Source organism: Tribolium castaneum, chromosome 2 (assembly GCF_031307605.1).
Source record: "Tribolium castaneum strain GA2 chromosome 2, icTriCast1.1, whole genome shotgun sequence".
Lineage (NCBI taxonomy): Eukaryota > Metazoa > Arthropoda > Insecta > Coleoptera > Tenebrionidae > Tribolium > Tribolium castaneum.
The window spans coordinates 2543255-2562702 of record NC_087395.1 but is presented as its reverse complement, the minus strand read 5'-3'; the positions used below and the strand labels follow the sequence as shown (position 1 = coordinate 2562702).

The 19448-nt window shown below is 27.4% G+C and overlaps 1 protein-coding gene across 2 annotated transcripts in view; it reads left to right on the top strand.

Moving 5' to 3' along the window:
* Dh31-R (Diuretic hormone 31 Receptor) overlaps positions 1-19448 on the top strand; it is a 147459-nt gene that overhangs the window by 66499 nt on the left and 61512 nt on the right. For both annotated transcript variants that reach the window (XM_064354762.1, XM_064354761.1), the window contains exons 4-6: positions 3062-3168; positions 3255-3346; positions 11062-11188. In XM_064354762.1, the coding sequence (XP_064210832.1) occupies positions 3062-3168; positions 3255-3346; positions 11062-11188 (326 nt within the window). The remainder of the gene's footprint in view (positions 1-3061; positions 3169-3254; positions 3347-11061; positions 11189-19448) is intronic.

Genomic DNA, 19448 nt, shown 5'->3' with positions numbered 1-19448 from the left:
ATTACCCACCTGTTGCCATTATAAGATACTGGAGTATTGTATGAAGCTAAACATATTGCATCTATCTGAGAATGAGAAGTGTGAAGATACATATTTATACTGCAAATAATAGATTACTCGAATAATCCAGAATTGAATTTAATTAACTATTGTTAATTAGCGTCGCATTTTACTGAATTATTTTGTTAAATAAAATTGTTAAAATACTAAGATAGTTATTAATGATCAATCAGAACTGTGATTGAAAGTATAAAGCTATTTAACAGCTAATTTTGAGGGAAGATGCGACGTTGGCGTTTTATGGTTTTGAAATAGCTAATAGTTACTAGTTAAATTTTTCTTTGCCAAAGATAAGCAACAAATCGTTAAAATAAGGCTGATACATTACTTGTAACTATTTTTAAATAGCTTTTGAACCAATACGAAGAGAAACGTTTTTAAATCAGTTCTAAAATGTGTTGCTTGCTGTGAACTTCTTTTTTTTTAAGAAACTGGAAATATTTACAAAGATGTAGAAATTTTCAAAATTGTGTGGGAAATGCGTTACTTGAATTGAACAGATTTATTAGAAAAAATAATAAAAGTAATTCATTAAATTCAACCAATTTTGTCAAAATGTGGTAGGAACCAAATGACTGTCTATTTAGAAACATATTTCAACGATAAATGAACAAAATTCAAAAGATTTTGGGAAAGTAATAATGGAAAATAATTGTTAAAGTATGTCAGATACGATTTTTTCAGTAAAAAACTCACTTAACCAAAAAATTGAAAAAATGTATTATTGGTAAATGTAATAAATGTAGGGCATCGTTCGACGAGAAATTTGCTATTAATATTGAAAGATACTGCAAAAACGATACAAAAAATTGTTAATTACAATGTATTATTTTTTGTTACTAGGAATTACCTTTTCAGCGAAAAACTTAAAAATTTTCGAGAATTAGCCAAATGTTCTCCTTAAATTTTGAAATCTTTTTAGTGACGTTTTTATGACACTAAGTATTTTACAACAAGAAACTAGAGAATCAAACGCATATTTTTTTATTAATTTAGAAACATTAATTTAGGTTCAAAACATTTTTCGCTGATTAAAAAAAATCAAACACAAGTAAAATTTCAATTTGTAACACTTTCTAACGTTTATTTTAACTTTTGAACCAAAACAAAGTTCAAAATTATTACATCACGTCTAAAATAAATAAAAAAATAATAAATAATAAAATACTTAAAAAATCTACTATTAGGTCGGAAATTTCTTAAATGGACTTGTATGAACACTTTTTGACTAGAAACTTAACAAAATTCGAAAAGTTATAAAAATTATAAATTATAACTTATAACAAACTTATTTACATCAACAGATTTTGCGAAAATTAATTAGAAAAACGCTAAATTATTCTTTTCTTTGATTTAGTTATGAACATATTTTAAGAAGAAATCTTGAAGCTTTAAAGAGGATTGGTGATCATTTTTATTGGAAAACCCACTAACCTATAAATAATCCATGAAAATTTTTTTTATGAGTCATTGTATTAATTTTAGAGCAATTCTTGATGAGAAATCTATTAAAGATACATATTTTTTGTGAAAATTTTTAGTGAGAAATGTAATTTACATATTTATTTTTTTACATGTTACGAAATTACGTTAAAAACAGGCTAAAAATTTCAAATAACACCTTTTTTGTATTTTTGAGACTTTTATTTAATTTTTTGCTTTAAAACAAATAAAAAAAATTAAACAATATTTTTTTTGTTGTCTTTCAAGAAATTACAACTAAACAAACTGAAACTGTAAAATCTGTAGTCATGAGATATTTTGCGTTAAAGTCAACCTAAAAACTTGCCCACTTATGTCGAAAATTGAGTTATTTTTCTTGTTTGGATGTATAAACGTTTTTTGTGATAATAATAATTTATTAAAAAATGAATAACAATTTGTAAAAAATCGTCAGGTTAAAAGTCAAAGGTGAGGTAAAAGCTAAGTTTATTTGATCAATTTTGGTAAAAATCATTGAAATTGTTATTTTAACTTGTTCCGAAAGATTCAGCAAATCTGAGCTAAAAAAATTTTAAATTAGCGGAAATGTATTACTTTCCATGACTTAAAATGTTTCGAAAATTTACAAAACAAGTGAAATTTTTTATGAATTTTATAAATTAGAAGTTTTTTCAAACACACTATTTTATTTAACATTAGAACATTTTTTGTAAAAACTGATTCACACAAAAGCAGCAATATTTTGGCAATGAGACAGAAAACTATAAAATTTAGTCACAAATATTTGTAAGTTTGTTTTGTTTGATCTAAAATATCTCTTGACGAGAAATTCGCTGAATTTGAAAGATTTTGCCAAACAAATGTAAACAATCGCTAAATTAAGACCGGAACACTTGATATTATAAAAATTTGAGGATTACTTTGGATCAAAACAACAAAATGTAAAATTGTATTTCGATGATAAAAAATTTTGCCGAAATTGTTGAAAAATTGTTGAAGTAGTTCAAAGTACTTCATCTAGTATGTGAATTTAGAGGTTTTTTTTTCGGTGAAGAACTTTCTTATTTCGAAAAAATGCAAATTAAATTTATTACTTTATTTTAATTTGTTGTAAGGCAGTTAGGAAATTATATTTTTGTATTTTCATTACTTATTTTATAATATTTTGTTAACTCTTTTTATATTAGCTAATTGTGTAAACAAATATTCTTTCTAAAAAATACTCAGTTCCGTCAGCTAATAATATTTTTGTATGACAAATAAAGAAAATCCGTAATGTAAAATTTTATTTTAAAGACAGACATATTGTGATGTATGTATTGAGATCGACTTTACTTTTAAACATCTTCTAGTAGACTGCTTACGTTTATATAGATTTATTACGTGAACTTGTGGTGCTCAAACCTACTCAGACATTCTGCATTATGCAAATAGAATGAATATCTAAGAACTGTTAGATTTATGAGCTTCAAGTTCGCATCAAAGGTAAACGACCGGTCAGAAATGTGATGATGATAAACGAGGTTTTCCATAAGTTTCCAGCAACTTTTTGTTACAGGTCTCGTCTTCTACAAATGCGAGAAAGACGGTGAATGGAACTTTAATGAACAATTTAATAAAAGTTGGGTAAATTACACCACCTGTATTAACATCGAAGATTTTGAAGTAAGTGTAATGAAAATTAGCAATTTATTAGTATCAAATATGTAGTAGTAGTTTAGTTTTTATATTATAAATGAACTTTGTTGCAGTTTCGCCAACAGATCATATTGATATACTGCGTAGGATACGGAGTGTCTCTGGTGGCTCTTCTTGTGTCACTTGCCCTCCTCACTTACTTCAAGTAAGTATCTCTCGCTACATCATAACCTTATTAGTCGGCGTGTAAACCTCTGGAACTTTGAAACAACATCAACCAGCTATTAATAAAGTGAACCCTGTTACAGTGAGGAAAATTACATTTGATTTTTACTCACTTTGGAAACGACACACGGAAAAAAGGTGGTTAACAAAATTTGTTGAAAACTTGTTAAAGTTGTTGCGAAACTGGGAACAATTATACAAAATATAATCGTAAGAAAAAGAAAAAAAAGGAGTAACTTTTCACACTTTTTTCGATTTTATTTCCTTATCGAGCAACTCTTACATTTATTTTATTCCCCTCGTCTCCCTTCTTGTTTTAAACTTCTGTCGTTTTTCTTCTCTAAACTCATTTTTCTAGTTTTTAATTCTCTACATTTTTTCTTGTTCATATGTATGTTCCTCATTCTATTTTTCTCTCGTCTTTTATTTTTCTCGTCTTTCTGTATCTTCTATCATTCGATACCGTTTCTTTTCTTTATCGTTTTTACTCTTGTTGACTTTTTTTGTTTTTTTTTCTTGTTATTTTATTTATTTTGTTTTTGTTTACCATTTTTTAATTTTCTTGTTTTTGTTTTGTCATTTTTTATTGTGCCATCTTTTTCACAGGTTTCTTTTTTTTTGGTGTTTTTGTCTTACTTTTTAATTTCTTTTTATTTCTTTTTTTTCTTGGTTTGCTTTTTCATTGTATCTCTTTTTTTCTACTCATCGTTTTGTTTTTCATCTTGTTCTACTAGTTTACAAATCTCGTTCATTTATTTTTTATTATTTTTTTGTTTCACTTTTTTTTGCTTTATTTGTTTTATTTTTTTAATTCACTTTTTGTTCTCGTTTCAGTTCTCTATTGTTTTTCTCTTTTTCTATTTTTATTTTTTCTTGTTTTTTGTTTTTTATGTCTTATTACTTTTTTGCAACCTCGTTTTTTATTTCTTTTGTTTCTCCTATATTTTTTCTATCGTATCTCTTATCTCGTCTCTCATTCTTTTTTTTTCTTGCTTGTTTTTTGTCTCTTTTTATTTTGTTTCTCTTCTCTGTGGTCTTGGTGTTTTGTCAGTTTTTTTTTCGTATCTCTCGTCAACTCTATCGTCTTTCTCGTCTTCTTTTTCTTGTAGTTTTTATTGTTTACTATTATTTTTCTCTTCCCTCTCGCTTTCCACTCATATTTATTTTTATTTTCGTCTAGCAAATTTCTCTTTTTTCTTTTTTTATGTTCTTGCATTTTGTTTGTTTTGTTTTACCTCTACTTTTTGTGTCTTATCTCAAGTCTGTTTTGTTCTCGTCTTTTCTCTTATTTGTTTTTTCTTGTCTCTTTTTTCTATCGTCTATCGTGTTTATCGCTATTATTTTTTTTTGTCACCTTTTATTTTCCTTTTTTTTTGTCTGTTTCTTTTCATCCGTCCTCTTTTCTTTTGCTTTTTTTCTTTATACTCACATTTCTACTGCAACATTTCTTTTCTTTCCATTTCTTTTCACTTTCGTCTTTTTTCATTTTTGTCTTTCGTCTACTTTTGTCTTTTTTATTTCTCGTATTTCTTTTGTTTTGTCTTTAAGCATACAAGATAAAATTAATGCATATGAACTTAAAAAGTTTAGTAAAGAAATTCTTAACTTTTTTGTTTATATTTTTTTGTTTTTAATTTTAGTTTGTATTTTTTTGCATCTCGTTTTCATCTTTCTTGTTCTCCGTTTCTCTTCTTTCTTGTCACTCTTCTTTTGTCTTTGTTCTCGTTTTTTTCTTATGTTTCTTGTTTCTGTTTTTACTCTTTTGTTTTACGTTTTTTCTTTCTTTTCTACCACCCTTCCCTGTTTTCTCAGTAACTTTTTTTGACTTTTCCTTTTTGTTTCTCTCTCCTTTTTTCTCTGTTTATATTTCTACGGTTCTATATTTTAGTTATTAGTTTATTTTCTTTTTGTAAGTTTTTTATTTGTTTTGCTGTTTATTTTCTTTTTTTTCTTTCTCGTCGCAATTTTTTTTATTTTAATTTTTTCTTGATTGCTTCGACTTCGATTTTTTTATTATTTATTTTGTCTCTTTTCACTTTTGTTTTACACCTTTGTCAATTGTTTTTTTGTTTTGTGTTTTTCTCATCTTTCTTCCCTGGCGACTTTTTTTGACCCATTTCTTGGTCCTCTTTCTTCTCTTTTTTTGTTTTGTTTACGTTTCTCTAAATGCCGAAATATTTAAATTCTTCTTTGATTATATTTCTTTTTTCGTTTCGCTTCTTTGTTTGTCTTCTCCCTAGTTTACCTAATTTGTAATTACAACAATGTAAAATATACATTGAATAAAGTCTTCAAATTTTTTAAAAGAAATTAATTTTCAACATCAAGCGATAAAAAACATATTTTTAGTAACAAGTTATTCAATCTTTTTTATGGAAAGCTTGTACGTCTTTTCGTAAATAAAATTATTTGTTTTGGTTCCTCAATCTAACGTATTCAAATAATTAGAGCAGGTCTGGTAATTGAATAATAAATGACAACGGTGGCTTTCAAACAACTCCATTGCTTTTACAGAAATTGACACGTATAATTCGATTATGTGTGTTGTGGTGAAAGGCAATCGGGTCAAAATTACAATTTGCATGAAGATAATTATAACTGAGTTTTAGTTATTTCCATTCGTACGTTAAAATAGCGAAAATCATTACAGTTTAGTGCATTTGTAAGCAACCACTAATATTTTAATTGGATTGCCATGTATTTTAGGCGATTTATGGCTTCATCTGAATGGCATTTCGAGCAATACGCAATGAAAACAAAGTCACAAAACGTTTGCTTTGAAGGTTAATCAGCTTTTGCTGTTATTTACGTTTTAAACTCCGCTTCCTGGATTAATCGGAAGTTATTGCCGCCCTTATTTACCTGAAGTTGCTTAACACACTTATTCTTAGAAATTTAATCAAAATTTTTCCTGGATTATGACCGTGATGTGCTTCAACAAGTGGCAGAGCTCTGCTCCGACATTAATCTTGAGTCTACAAAAACACGCTTTGCTAGTTTTCTGAGCTGAAATCTCCATTAGCCTTAATATTTTCTTAAAAGAGTTCAATCACTCTATTACTATTGTGATCATTTGTAGGTTTTTTTGATCTTTTTTCTAATAAAAATTAGTCTGATTATTTAGTCTTTAATGGATAAAGATCTGAAAATACAAAATTGGTTAATAAATGTGCTGATTTGTATTATTATTTTTTAAAGTAATTGTTTTTTTGTAAGGTTTCACTGATTTACTGTCATAAATAACTGTTTATTATTAACAAAGCACTCGCTGTTTTTAAGTGTTTATAATTTATTTATTATATTGTTTAAAATTAAATTAAACTGACAACATTATGGCAAAATAAAATTTTAAGTGGTTGTTTTGCTTAGTGCCCTGATGTGGTTGTATTTTTTTTAATATTTAATACTAAAATGTTGTTTGTCTTCTCTTTTGTTCTTTTTTCTGTTCTCTGTGGTGTTTGTTCTCACAGCTTTTTTTCAAATTTGTTTGTCTGTGTATTTTTCGTCTTCATCTATTCCCTCATCGTATTTCTAATCTCTTTCTTCATTTGTTTTTTTTTTCACCTATCATCTTTGTCTCCTTTGTTTTTTCTTAGCTGTTTATTCTCTCGCCTTATTTTTACATTTTTCTGTTCATTTAACCTATAATATTTGTCCTTCTTTCTTGTTTATTTTGTCTATCGTCTTACTTCTGCCTTTCATCTCGCGTCTATGTCATGTCTCTTTTTCCTAATTGCCCTTTTCTCTCAACAAACTTGATTACGTTGGAGATGGTGTTAAATGACACAGGATAAATGAGACCATTAAATTCGTAGCGACGTTTCAACAATTTATTTTGTCATCTCTAGGCGAATAATTTTTGTAGGTTAAGGACAGTGAAGGAAAAACATGTCTTTTTTCTGAAAAGGACAAATAAACAGTTTAAACGTCGCGACAAATTTATTTTGAGTCTTATAACACCATTTCCAACTTAATCAAGATTACAAAAGTTTCAACGACGAATAGAATAAAATGTAATTTTTTTCTCAACTTTTTTATCTCTTTTTCTTTATTTTTTCTAGTTAGTAATTTTTGTTTTGCTCTTTTTTGTTTTTTTTATTTTATAAGGTTATTCTTTGTCATGGCTTCATTTTCTTTTATTATTTCGTCTTTTTTACTCTTATCTTTCATGCCATTATACTACGTCCATTATCTTTATCATATCTCTTATCTTTAACCTTCTGCATCTTGTCTTGTTTTTTTAATTTTGTTTTTTGTGTCTTTGTTTATTCTCCTCATATCGTTTTTTTTCTTCGTTTACTTTCCGTCTCCTTTGTTTTTTTTGTCTTTTGAAATTAGTTATTTTTTGATTCGGTTTAGTATAATAATACGCACAAAGTAAAAAGTGATTATTTGGAATTTTGAATAAAGCTTGGCAATTGTAATTTTTTATTTTTTAGTATTACAGTGTTTTTTGTAGCCGTATTTATTTTTTACTTTTAATCAAAAAACAATACTGATTTCTTACACTTTCGGCACTTCGTAAAACAAAAATAAAATTTTGATAAATTAAAAATGTCTTTTATTTTTTTACACTAGCAAGATTTGCGACTTTTCTCCTGTGTTTGAGTCTTAGTTAACATTTTTCAGTGCAAAACGTCAGAATATTTTGAAGACATTCTTTGTACTTTTAAGTTTTGTTTAGTCTAATTCGAAAAATAAAATGTTGTATTCAATGGTTTTTTGTGTAAATCATTAATCCACCTCATTATAACTCTTCATTTAAAATATAAAGCATCTGATTTAGAATTAGCCTATTTACAACATACAAAACTTTATTTTGAAAACAAATAATGGAATTTAATTAATATTGAAAGATTTAAAAATGGTGGATGCGCCGGGTCAATTTTGTTTAAATAGTTTTTACATTAATAATTATTATTAGTTAAACAAGTTTACTAATTATACAATCTGATAATTTTTTTGTAAGAACATAGTTTGTTCTTCTACACAGAAATTTATGAACTAAATTACTCATGTATACAAATGGTATTTTATTTTATCTTATAATAGCAGTGTAAATCTGACTTTTTTTTATATACTTTGTATACTTTATACTTTATTTACTTTAACCTATTAATATGTACAAAATAATTGTTATTTATTATACACGACGATAAAAACATTGCACTAGGACTTAATGGATACATAACATTATTGTTTTATCAGTGTGGTTTTATTATTTTTTTATGAAAGTGTTTAGAATTGTGAATTTTGCTTTGTTTTTTTTTCTGGTTTCTCTTCATTCCATTTGTTTTTTCTTACTTTATTACTATCTCTCTGTTCTTACTTTCTTACTATCTTCACTCTTATTTCTCATATTTTTTGTTTCTAAATCGTAACTTCTATAGACCTATCTATATCTTTTTTCTTACTTGTTGGTTTTCTTTTTTTTGTGGTGCTATTTTCTGTTGTGTGTTTTTCTCAGTTTTTTTTTTGTAGTTTTGTCTGTGTTTGTTTGTCTTGCTTTTTTCTCTTCCCGTTTTTTTTTTTAGTTTTAATATATTCTGCTTTTTTGCGCTTCTTTTTGTTTCGTCACTATACTTTCAGATCTGTATTTTTGATCTCTTTTTGCTTACCTTTTTTGTGTTGCTTTTTTTTCTCAGTTTTGTCTTGACCCTTTTTAAACTTTTTATTTTTGTCACATTTTTATAATATTCAATTTTTTTCTAGCTTTATTCTTGTCTTGTTTTTATTTCTATTATTTATTTTTCTTGTGTTTTTTTGTTTCTCTTTTTACTATTCGGAAGTAAAATTACCGTTGGGGGCGCCACTGAGCTAGGTCGAAAACAGTAACCATAAATGGCGGGAAAATGTTTATTCGGATATTTTGAGCGTTGTGCGAATTTTGGTGCTTCACAATTATTACATTGCCTATGCGGAATGATTATTGCATCTTTGATGCAAGAAACTTATGTTGACAAATGAGAGATGACGAGGAAAACACGAATAACGAATGACTGTTTGGTCCACTTTCTTTATTGGAAAATTATTACAAAGACATTGAAAAGCCTACCTTTTGGCATAATTTACGTTTAAATGTATCATCAGTTGTTAATCTTTATTGTAGTTTTGTAGATTTACCGCAGCATTTCATGATTTTTTCAGTGGAAAATTCTAACCTAAAATACACACACTTCACTAATTTACTGGTTTCTTGAGCCAAACTTTGTGTTCGCTGTGATCCATTACTTATAATCTTTAATTAGACAACTGTTTGATAACACTTTGTAATCAACATTTAAATATTTTTCACTTTTTATCCACTTTCAAGTTCCAACAATAAACACTTTATACCACGAAAAACTACAGAACCAAAGTCAACGCTAGTATTTACCACCACGTACTTTTAAAGTAATTCTTTCTATTGTAAGTAATTAACACTATACACGCAAAATTGTTGAACAATTAATTAAATGTCAGTTAAATGTGGCATTACGAAAATTTCTTTACTGTTTTCGACATAGTACAAAAGTCATCACCAGAGGGCGTCTAGTTAATTTTATTTCCGAATAACTAAATCAGATAATTGAGAGGAGGTGTTGCTAGGAAAATAAACAAAATAAGCTTAAACTAGTGAGCAAAAGTCAGTGAACCAAAGACAGTGAGCGAAAAGCGGTGAGCAAATGTTAAATGAGAAAAAGTAGAACCTTCAACCACCAGTTGCTATGGAAATTAATCACTTTACCTAAGGAGGTTTCGAACAAACGCTTTTTACTTGTCTTGGTCTCCATCACAAAATCAGTTTATTAATATTAAAAAATAAAAATTATACAAATCGATATGAATAAAACAAGTGCTCAAATTATTGCATTACATTTTTGTAGCCATTGATTTTATACTTTTATACAAACAGCAATTGTTTCTATACGTTTTGGCATTTTATTTCAAGACATTGATTGTTTTAATAAACAAAACTTTTTCCGAAAATAAATACAATGTGGTTTAAAAATGGTGGATGTGCCGGGTTATTTTTTTAAAAGTAATTTTTACATCGGTTATTGCTATTATCAGTTAATCAATTTTATGAAATATACACCTAAAACATTAAAAAATTCTATGTAGTAATGTTCACAAAACAGAAACTGTTTGTTTTAGATTTTTTAATAAAGATGGTAATAGATCTTAATGACTGGTCATTTTTAGTCACAAATAAACACAGTTACATAATTTTAGCCTTAGAAATAAAAAGAGTCAAACAAATATGGCAAATCAGAGATTAACACGTTTGAAAAATTAAAATCTTAAGTTCTATCGGGTAGTCTACTGATCAAACTAATTGCAAAAAAAACTAAGAGTTTATTGCCAGAAAATATGATTATAGGTAGGTATACAATGTTAATTTTTGTTAATGTGCATACGTAAAACATGAAATTTGTAAAGTTAGTTTTGTTTTAACCACGGTGTGTGAGGCTCAGACCAGATATTTGTTGCAGACATAAAGTGGTTTTGTTTTGCTGTGTCAAGCCGAGCGAGGGATCTCTCAAAGGACCGCTTAAATTAATTGCAGGGCTGGTTCAATACGCTTCCAAATTTATTAATTTATTAAAGGGCGTATGATTTATGCCGTTTCTAGTTGCCTCAATTTGCGAACGGAGATATTTTTTAATAGTTTTTTTTAGAAATAGGTATACTGATTCAGCAATATCTTTCCAGGTCATTAAGATGTGCCCGAATTACAGTCCACATGAATTTATTCTCCTCATTCGCAATGAACAACTTTTTGTGGCTGTTGTGGTACAGTTTGGTGGTTAATGACCAGGACGTCCTCCACGAAAACAAGGTAAAGAATTGTATTTGTTCTTTTGTTTCATTTGTCTTTTAATGGCGTTAGAAGCTGTGAAATGGAGTGGAACAATTTGCTTTTTGTTTAGTTTTGTCGATAGCACGTCATTCTTCATTCGTTCGAACACGTTCAGAAATAATTTGCACGTAAATCAAGGTAAGGAAAGCAACATTTAAAATTTCTAAAGAGAGCAGTAAAGCCAAGATTAAATTTTACATGTTATTGTTGCTTTTAATATTTAGTACACGTTTCCTCACTACATTTCGAGAATTTTATATTCAGTGCATTACGTTCAGCCAACGTGGAAATGTCTTTAAAGTGTGCATTTTTTAAATGCTCTCGAGGTTCAACTTTACGTATTACGCAAAAAGCTCTACTGTTTATGGACTATAATAAGAAGCCATTTGACTACACATAAATTTCAACAGACATATATTCGTAATTCTTACATATAATTCAAATAAAATTGAAAAATAAGTAAACAAATTGGTAGTTTGAAATTGATATTAATAAATACAAATAGTGGAGAGTAAAGTTAAATTAGACCAAGAAAAATTAGACTAATGATTTTTTTATTATTTTAAATCATTTTTAAGTGTTGCATTCACTAACCAATAAAAAGATAAATGGTGGTGAAAACTGTTCATTTGAAGTATTTCTTGCTCTACAAAACAAACTCGCATTTATTTCAGTTAATTTCGAGCGATTTAGTGTAGCAGAGACAGAAACTGTCTTCTCCTTCATCTCTCTTCAGTCTTTATTTTAGCCTTTTTTATTTTGTGTTTTTTGTATCGTCTTTTTTATAGCTTATCTCATTTGTTGTGTTCGTTTTTTTACGTATTTTTTTTCTTTTGTTTATCATCTTTTCCGTCTACCTTTTTTCGTTTGTCGTGCTTTTCTGTCACCTCTTTTCTCTTGCAATTTCTTTTTTGTCTTCTTTATTTCGACTTTTTGTTTTATTTAAAGTTTTTATAGTTTTTTTTTCGTATTGTTTTATATTTATTCTCAATAATCTCTCTTTTCTCATGTTTTTTTCTCTCATTTCTTTTCTCTTTACTTTGCTCCTCTTCTTGATTTTCTCTCATGAATCTTTTTATTTTGTCTTTTGTCGTTTTTTTTCTCTTCGTAGTTTATGTTTTTCTGTTAATCTTTACCATTCTGCCTTTGGCTTTTTCCTTTTTTGTCTTTTTTTGTTTCTTATCATTTAATGTCTTTTTTGCATGCTTTTTCCTCATCTTTTTTTTTGGTCTTAAGAAATATACGAATTATTTATTTTTTGTCAAAAGATTTTTTAGAACGAAGGAAAACGATTTACATTAATTGCATGTAAGATCGTACGATCTTCATCGTATCTCCAGTTTCTTTTCAATTTTCTTTGTTTTCTGTCTTTTTAAACGACGTTTTTCATTTTTGTTATTTCACAGATCTTTTTTGTGCTTCTTATCGTTCGTCTCTTTTTCTCGTTGCTTTTTTTTTTGTTCTCCCGTTTATCTTTCTTTTTACTTGATTTTTCTTTATTTTCTTTTCTTTTCCTTTTTTTCTCGCTTTTATAATAATACTAATTGTTGAAACCTCAGGCGATTGCTCAGGTGTAGATGCTTCCTGTTTGCAATCTGCCCTTATTTCTTCGAAAATTGGAAGCTGGTTCAATTGTAGGTTAAAATAAAACAACGACTTCGTCATACTGATCTTAGCGTTCTGACCACCTTCGGTTCTGACTTAAGACGGCTTTATTTTTTAATTTCGGTTCCACTCGGGAATAACTGAGAATACCCGACACTAATTATTATAATAATTATAATAAATATATTTGTGCAATAAAACAGATAGTTTTACAATTACAAGCTAAAAAATTATCAAAATTGAAGAAACATTTCTCTAATGCCTCTCTTATCTCTTGACTCTTTTTTCGAGGCTTTTTTTCGATACTTTATTTCTGATTTAATATTTTTATTGTTTTTTTATTTGAGTCAATTTCGTACGATTTTGATGTGTTGTGGCTTTTCTTAAACTCATTTTTTTGTCTTTTATTTGGCAAGTGATTCTTTTTTTTGGTTTTTTTTTCTTGCTTTGGATCTTTTTTTTTATTTCTCGTTTTCTTCTTTTTCCTTTCCGCCTTGTTTTTCTGTAGCCTCTCTTTTCTTTTGTTTTTTTATCAGCTCATTTTGCTTATTTAATATTTTTTAGTGTACTCAAGTATCTGTTTTTTCTGCTTTCTTTCATCTTGTTCTTATTTTCTTCTATAGTTTATTGTTTTTTTACTTTTCTTCTATGTTACTTCGACTATCTCATTTTTTTCCTTTTACTCTATTTTTGTTTCTTACTAGACAATCTTTTCTATAGTACCTTTTTATTTTTGTAGTTTTTTAGTTTTTTTTTGTTTGCCTTTTATAACTGAGGACTTTGATTTTTTTCTGTTATTACTTTTTTCTCGTCTCCTATATTATCTCTCTTATCCTTTGTTTATTTTTCCTCATCTTTTTTGGTTATTGTTAGATTTGAGTTTTTGCTCCATTTAAAATAGAAAGATCAATAACTGGTCCTATCCGTTTAAAAAATACACAAAAATTGTAACAAATAAATAAATAAAGAAAGAGTTATATGAGTTTATTTTATTTTGGGCAATCAAAGATTATATTAAAAAATGTAACGTTGCATATTTATAAAATATTCAAACGATACGAGTAAATATAACCGTAACTAAATTACTGAAAAGATAAAATATTTAGAAAGATTTGTGACGCTCATTTTTCTAAACCCAGACATTTAAAATTTATAAACTGTCGAACTGTTCGAAAGCGAAGTGGAGCTTTCAGGTATTGATGTCTACAGTTTAAAATATTAGTGGATCGGAAAGTTTGGTTTTTCTTGTAAAACACATCTTTTCATGTTAGCACCAAAAACAAAGTGTACACTAAATAGAATGTCAAATCATGTTTTTTAAAAAAATATTTATTTATGATTTAATATATATTACTCTTAGTGGACGAGTTTAGGTTTCTTAATTTTGTAATAATAAGCAAAGTTTCTTATTATAAATTTTCTTCTGTGATTTTCATCTAACATTAAATAAACATGACTTATGTAATGGAAAACCACTCCCAGCGAGATTAAGATTGAATATTTTATGAATTTGGTGCAACTTTTCGCATGAAATCGTAATTACAAGGCTAAATAAATATTTTTTTAAAATATGATATTAAAATTTTTGTTTTACGTAGCAAGCCACATTACGGCGAATAATATGTAGAATATTATTCTTTACACTTAAGACTTTTCCGAAACGTGTTTTAAGATATCGAGTTTCGCAAACAGTTTTACTTAACAGAAAGCAAGTGGTTCGTCTCCGGAGACATGTTTTTATCACAAATATTTAAGAGCATATTTATTATAGACGACCCATTTAATGTAACATTCATGTAAAAGGTCACCAGTCATTTTTACTGCTTGTTGTCGTAATCAATTGGCTCAAATTCAATGTTCTAAATTTATGTGGAGCGAAATCAATGAATCCGTTATTTTGATCTTTGAAACTTGTTATTGCTGAAAATCTAAAATTTTAAACTGAAATTAGATTTATTTAAGTAATTTTCCTAAACTTTGTCGTTTAGAAGAGAGCAGGTATCGTCACTATTTTTAGCCCACCTTATCATCAATCATCTGATCGATTTCCTCTCATTGAATTTCCCCCAGTTCTTCCACACCAAACTATCACAGCTTTTTATTTAATAACATTTTATATCAATTGAAGTGAAACTCTTACGTGTTTGTTTTATATACAGTACTTTTCAAATTTATAATTTATTGTCGGATTTAAAAATTCAAATCCAAACATAAATGTCTGCAAGCTGATATTCATATACAAAAATTCAAACATTTCCAACTAAAAATTCGATTTAACACTGGTGCGGAACGACCCAAAACTTTCATATGCAATAGAAATATTAGTTTTCCGTGTTGAGGAAAACTTAAAAGTTGGGAACACCTTCCCGAATGAGATTCACGTATGTGTGTAGTAGTAGTAGTCAAGCAAAAATAATAATCAAAAATACAAAAAAATAAAAAATTCAATTATAAAATTTTTAACTATCTTTCAAAATCAGACATTAGTATTTACAAATTTATTCTATACTATTCTATTTTTTTTAATCTATTTTATTTATTTATGTTTTTATTTTAATAATTTTTATCCATGTTTTTTATCTCTAATTTTATTTACTTTTTTTCGTTTTTTTATGTGTTATTAATTTTCTCTTTACTTCCTCTCTTATCTTACTTTACTTTTTGTCACTTATTTTTTTATCTCTTATTTATTTACACTTTCATATCTCTTGTCTCTTATCTTTTTTGTCTTATTTCTTGTTTCTTTCTCTTTAGTTTCTTTTCGTTTATCTCTCTTCCAAGTTGTTTTTGTTTTTTCACATTTTCTTATGTTTTTTCTTCACTTTTGTATCGTTTTTTCTTTCATGTTTGGCATCTCTATCGTCTCTTTTATTTTTGTAGATACATTTTAATGTTTACTGTAATAACCTAAATTTTTTATAAATTTTGAATTTATTTCGTACTTTAATTTTTTAACCTTTTTTTTATTTAAGTTTTTTTAAGAAATATACGAATTAAATGATTAAATAGTAACAACTCTTTGGAAACTATTTATTTGATGTATTTTTTTTGCGTATTTTAAATGATTTTTTGAAGTAAAATAAAACTTGCGCTTATTTCAGTCAATTATAGCCAGCTTAGATTGAATGTGAGACGGAAACTGTTTTCTTCATCTTATTTAAGTTTTTATTCTTATATCTTTTTACTTCTCTGCCTTTCTTTTTACTCTCCTAGTTTTCTCGATTGTTTTTTCATTTTTGACGCTTTTTTGTCTCTTCTTTCTTCTGCTTTTTTTGTTTTTTTATTGCGATAGTTTTTTATTAATTTTATTTGTCTTTTAACTTCTTGTTTGTTTTATTTTAGTCAATTTCCTACAATTTCGATTAATTGTGAATCAAAAACTGTTTTCTCTAGCGTCTATACTTTTTTCTTGTCTTTTCATGACTCATTCCTTTTGTTTTTACTTTCTCTTTTCTATTTGCATTTTTTTTCTTATTTTATTCTGCTTTTGTATTAATTTAACAAATGGCCTTATTAATTCAAAATTATTAAAAAAATTTCTGTTGAAGAAAATTTTAGCTTCAGATTTTTAAGGCAAAAGTCGATAAACTCAAAATTCTCAAAAAAACTTTTTAGAAACTTTCCTGAATATTTACTGGTTTTGCAATTGGAAAAAGTCTTGAACTGGTTAATGTTCCGCTTTATTTCTAGCATCAAAAATTCATCAAAAAAATGGTATAGGCTGTATCTATAATATTAAGTCATTGAATTTTCTAAATGGAGTTTGAAAGAATTAAATATTTGAAGAGACTTCTTATAAATTTTCTGTTGTGATATTTATTCACCGTTAAAGAAACATGGCTTAAGTAATGGAAAACCACTCACAGCGAGATTAAGACTGAATATTTTATGAATTTGTTGCAACTTTTCGCATAAAATTCTAATTACAAAGCTACATGTTTAGGGAATTTTGATTATGAAATTTTTGTATTAACTAGGAAGCCATATTACAGTCAATAATTTGTAGAATGCTCTATATAGAACATGTTTTACGATATCGTGTTTCACAAACAATTTTACTTAACAAAAAGCAAGAGGTTTTTGTTACAAATATTTGAGAGCATATTTATTATAGACAACCAATTTAATGTAGAAGTTTTGTCGAATTTGATTTTAATTTTTTTTGGCTCACCTTACCATGAATCACCTGATCGATTTCCTCTTATTAAATTATCCCATTTCTATCACACTAAACTATCACAGCTTTTTATTTAATAACATTTCAAGTCAATTGAAGTGAAATTTTTACGTGTTTGTTTTATATGCAGTATTGTTCAATTTAATGATTTATCGTATTTGTTGTCGGATTTAAAAATTCAAATCTAAACATGAAACACCCATAAATGTCTGCAAGCTTATATTCATATACAAAAATTCCAAACTTTTCAATCTAAAAATTCGATTTAACACTGGTGCGGAACGACCCAAAACTTTCATAAGCAATAGGAATATTAGTTTTCTGTGTTGTGGAAAACTTAGAAGTTGGAACACATCCCCGAATGGGACACATATGTAGTTAAAGTCAAACAGAAAAACCGAAAATTGTATACGTTCCCACAGGAGCAAAAGGGAATAAGTTCACAGGACTTGAATTCGTTTATGTCAACGGATGATTTTTTACATCTCATAAAGAACTTCTCAGTGAAATATTTTTGTTGAATAATGTATATGTGTTTTCCGAATTTTATAATCTTTTGGGGAAGTTATCCGAGGGTGTAATAGGAAACTTACGTAAACATCACGAATTATTCATAAATGTCTGGCTAAAAACAGAACTTTTCAACTCCTGCCCAGTTGTTTTAATCACAATGCAATATTTTGTGTTATTAATTTAAGCTAGCAGCTAATTGCGTGTTTAAAGGTAATTTTAGTGTGCTGTCAGGACTTGAAACGATCTTGTCTTACCTTTGTGTTTCACCAAACTTTCTTGACAATTAACCGTTTTCAGTTTGATTGTTGCTATCACAAGTTTGAGAATCGAACAGGTTGCTCAAACTCACGTAATTAATTCCGATACTGATCTCAACATAATTTTCATTTATAAATAAACCTCCCCACGTGAAGGTTTTTGTCCAAAATTACTTAGTTTTCGGACATAAAAAGAATTCTATTTTAATACATTTCACAAACACGAGCGTTTTGTTTATTTTTTTTAATTGAGCCTCGAGGGTGCTTCAAAATGATAGTATTATTTTACTCAGGTGCAATTTGTATTTTGAAAATACAATTTTGTGACTTTTAAATAAAATGTAATTTGCAATAATAATAATAATAATAATAATAATAATAATAATAATAATAATAATAATCATAAGAAGATTAGAAATTTGTTGTAACATTGGCTATCTAAATATTATTTCTGCGAATTAACAAAGTAAACTGATATTGGAATATCATTTTGATTCTTTCCAAGCTGTAACAATTAGATTTTTTTAGTATAATTTTCATTAAGAATATAGATTTTTTCTTATTACATGGATACAATAAGGCAATAATCATTAAATTGAAATGGGAGTTCGTATATCTTTTTCTTTAGTGTTTATTCTTGTTCTTTTAAATTTATTATTCTTCTTTCTTGTCTCGTGTTTTTTTCCTTCGTTTATTCCAGTGTGTTTTTTTTGTATTTACGTTTCTTTTTTTCTTATTTCTTTTTCTGTTGGTTTTTCTTTATCATCTTATTTGTCTTTCATCTGTTTTTCCTATCCAATATCTTATCTACTTCCTTATTCGTCGTTCCGTATTTGTTTGTGTCTTTGTGTTTTGCTTTTTTCTCTGTCAACTGTGTTTTTTCTCAACTTTTTTTTACTCTCGTCTTTTTTTTCTCTATTGTCTGCTAATTAGCATCTGCTAATTTCTTTGCTGTCATCATTTTCTATTGTTATCATTTTTTCTATTGTTATAATTAAAAAAAAATAAGTTTTTATTTCTCATCCATTTTGTTGTCTTTCTTATCTCTCATCTTACGTCTCTCGGTTTTTTTTGTTTTTTGTTTCTTCAATGCTCCTAAAATCTTAAACTAACTGGACCAAGATACTCTTGTGCTAAATTTTATAACGGGTAAGTTTTTTTGTAAATTATCTGTATGTATTTGTAAAAAAAATTAAAGCATTTTCAACTGTATGTAGATTTAATTTTCATGACTACAGTCACTGCTTATTGTAGTGAAAACCGTTTCTCTGTATGTAATGTAATTGAGATTCCATATATTACTTTTGCGAATTAGCTGATAGAACAGATATACAGGTTTTTAATCGTAAGAAGATGGTTGTACAGAAACATTACGTGTAAACTAGTAATTCTTGTCTCAAAATTTAAACTTGTAGTGAAAATTGATTCTCTCTCTCTCCTCTATCAACTGTTTTTTTTTCCATTCTTTTTTTAGTTTCGTTTTTTTTTCTTTCGTTTTGCATTTTCTAATCTCTTTGCTTTCATCGTTTTCTGTTTTTCGCATATTTTCTTATTTTTTAATTTTTTCTTCTTTTTTTTTCGCCCCTTTGTTGTAGTCTTTGTTCTCCCTCATCTTGCGTCTGTCGGGTTTCTTTTTCCGATTTTCGTTGCTTTAGTGCTCTTAAGACCCTAAAAATTAAACTAGACT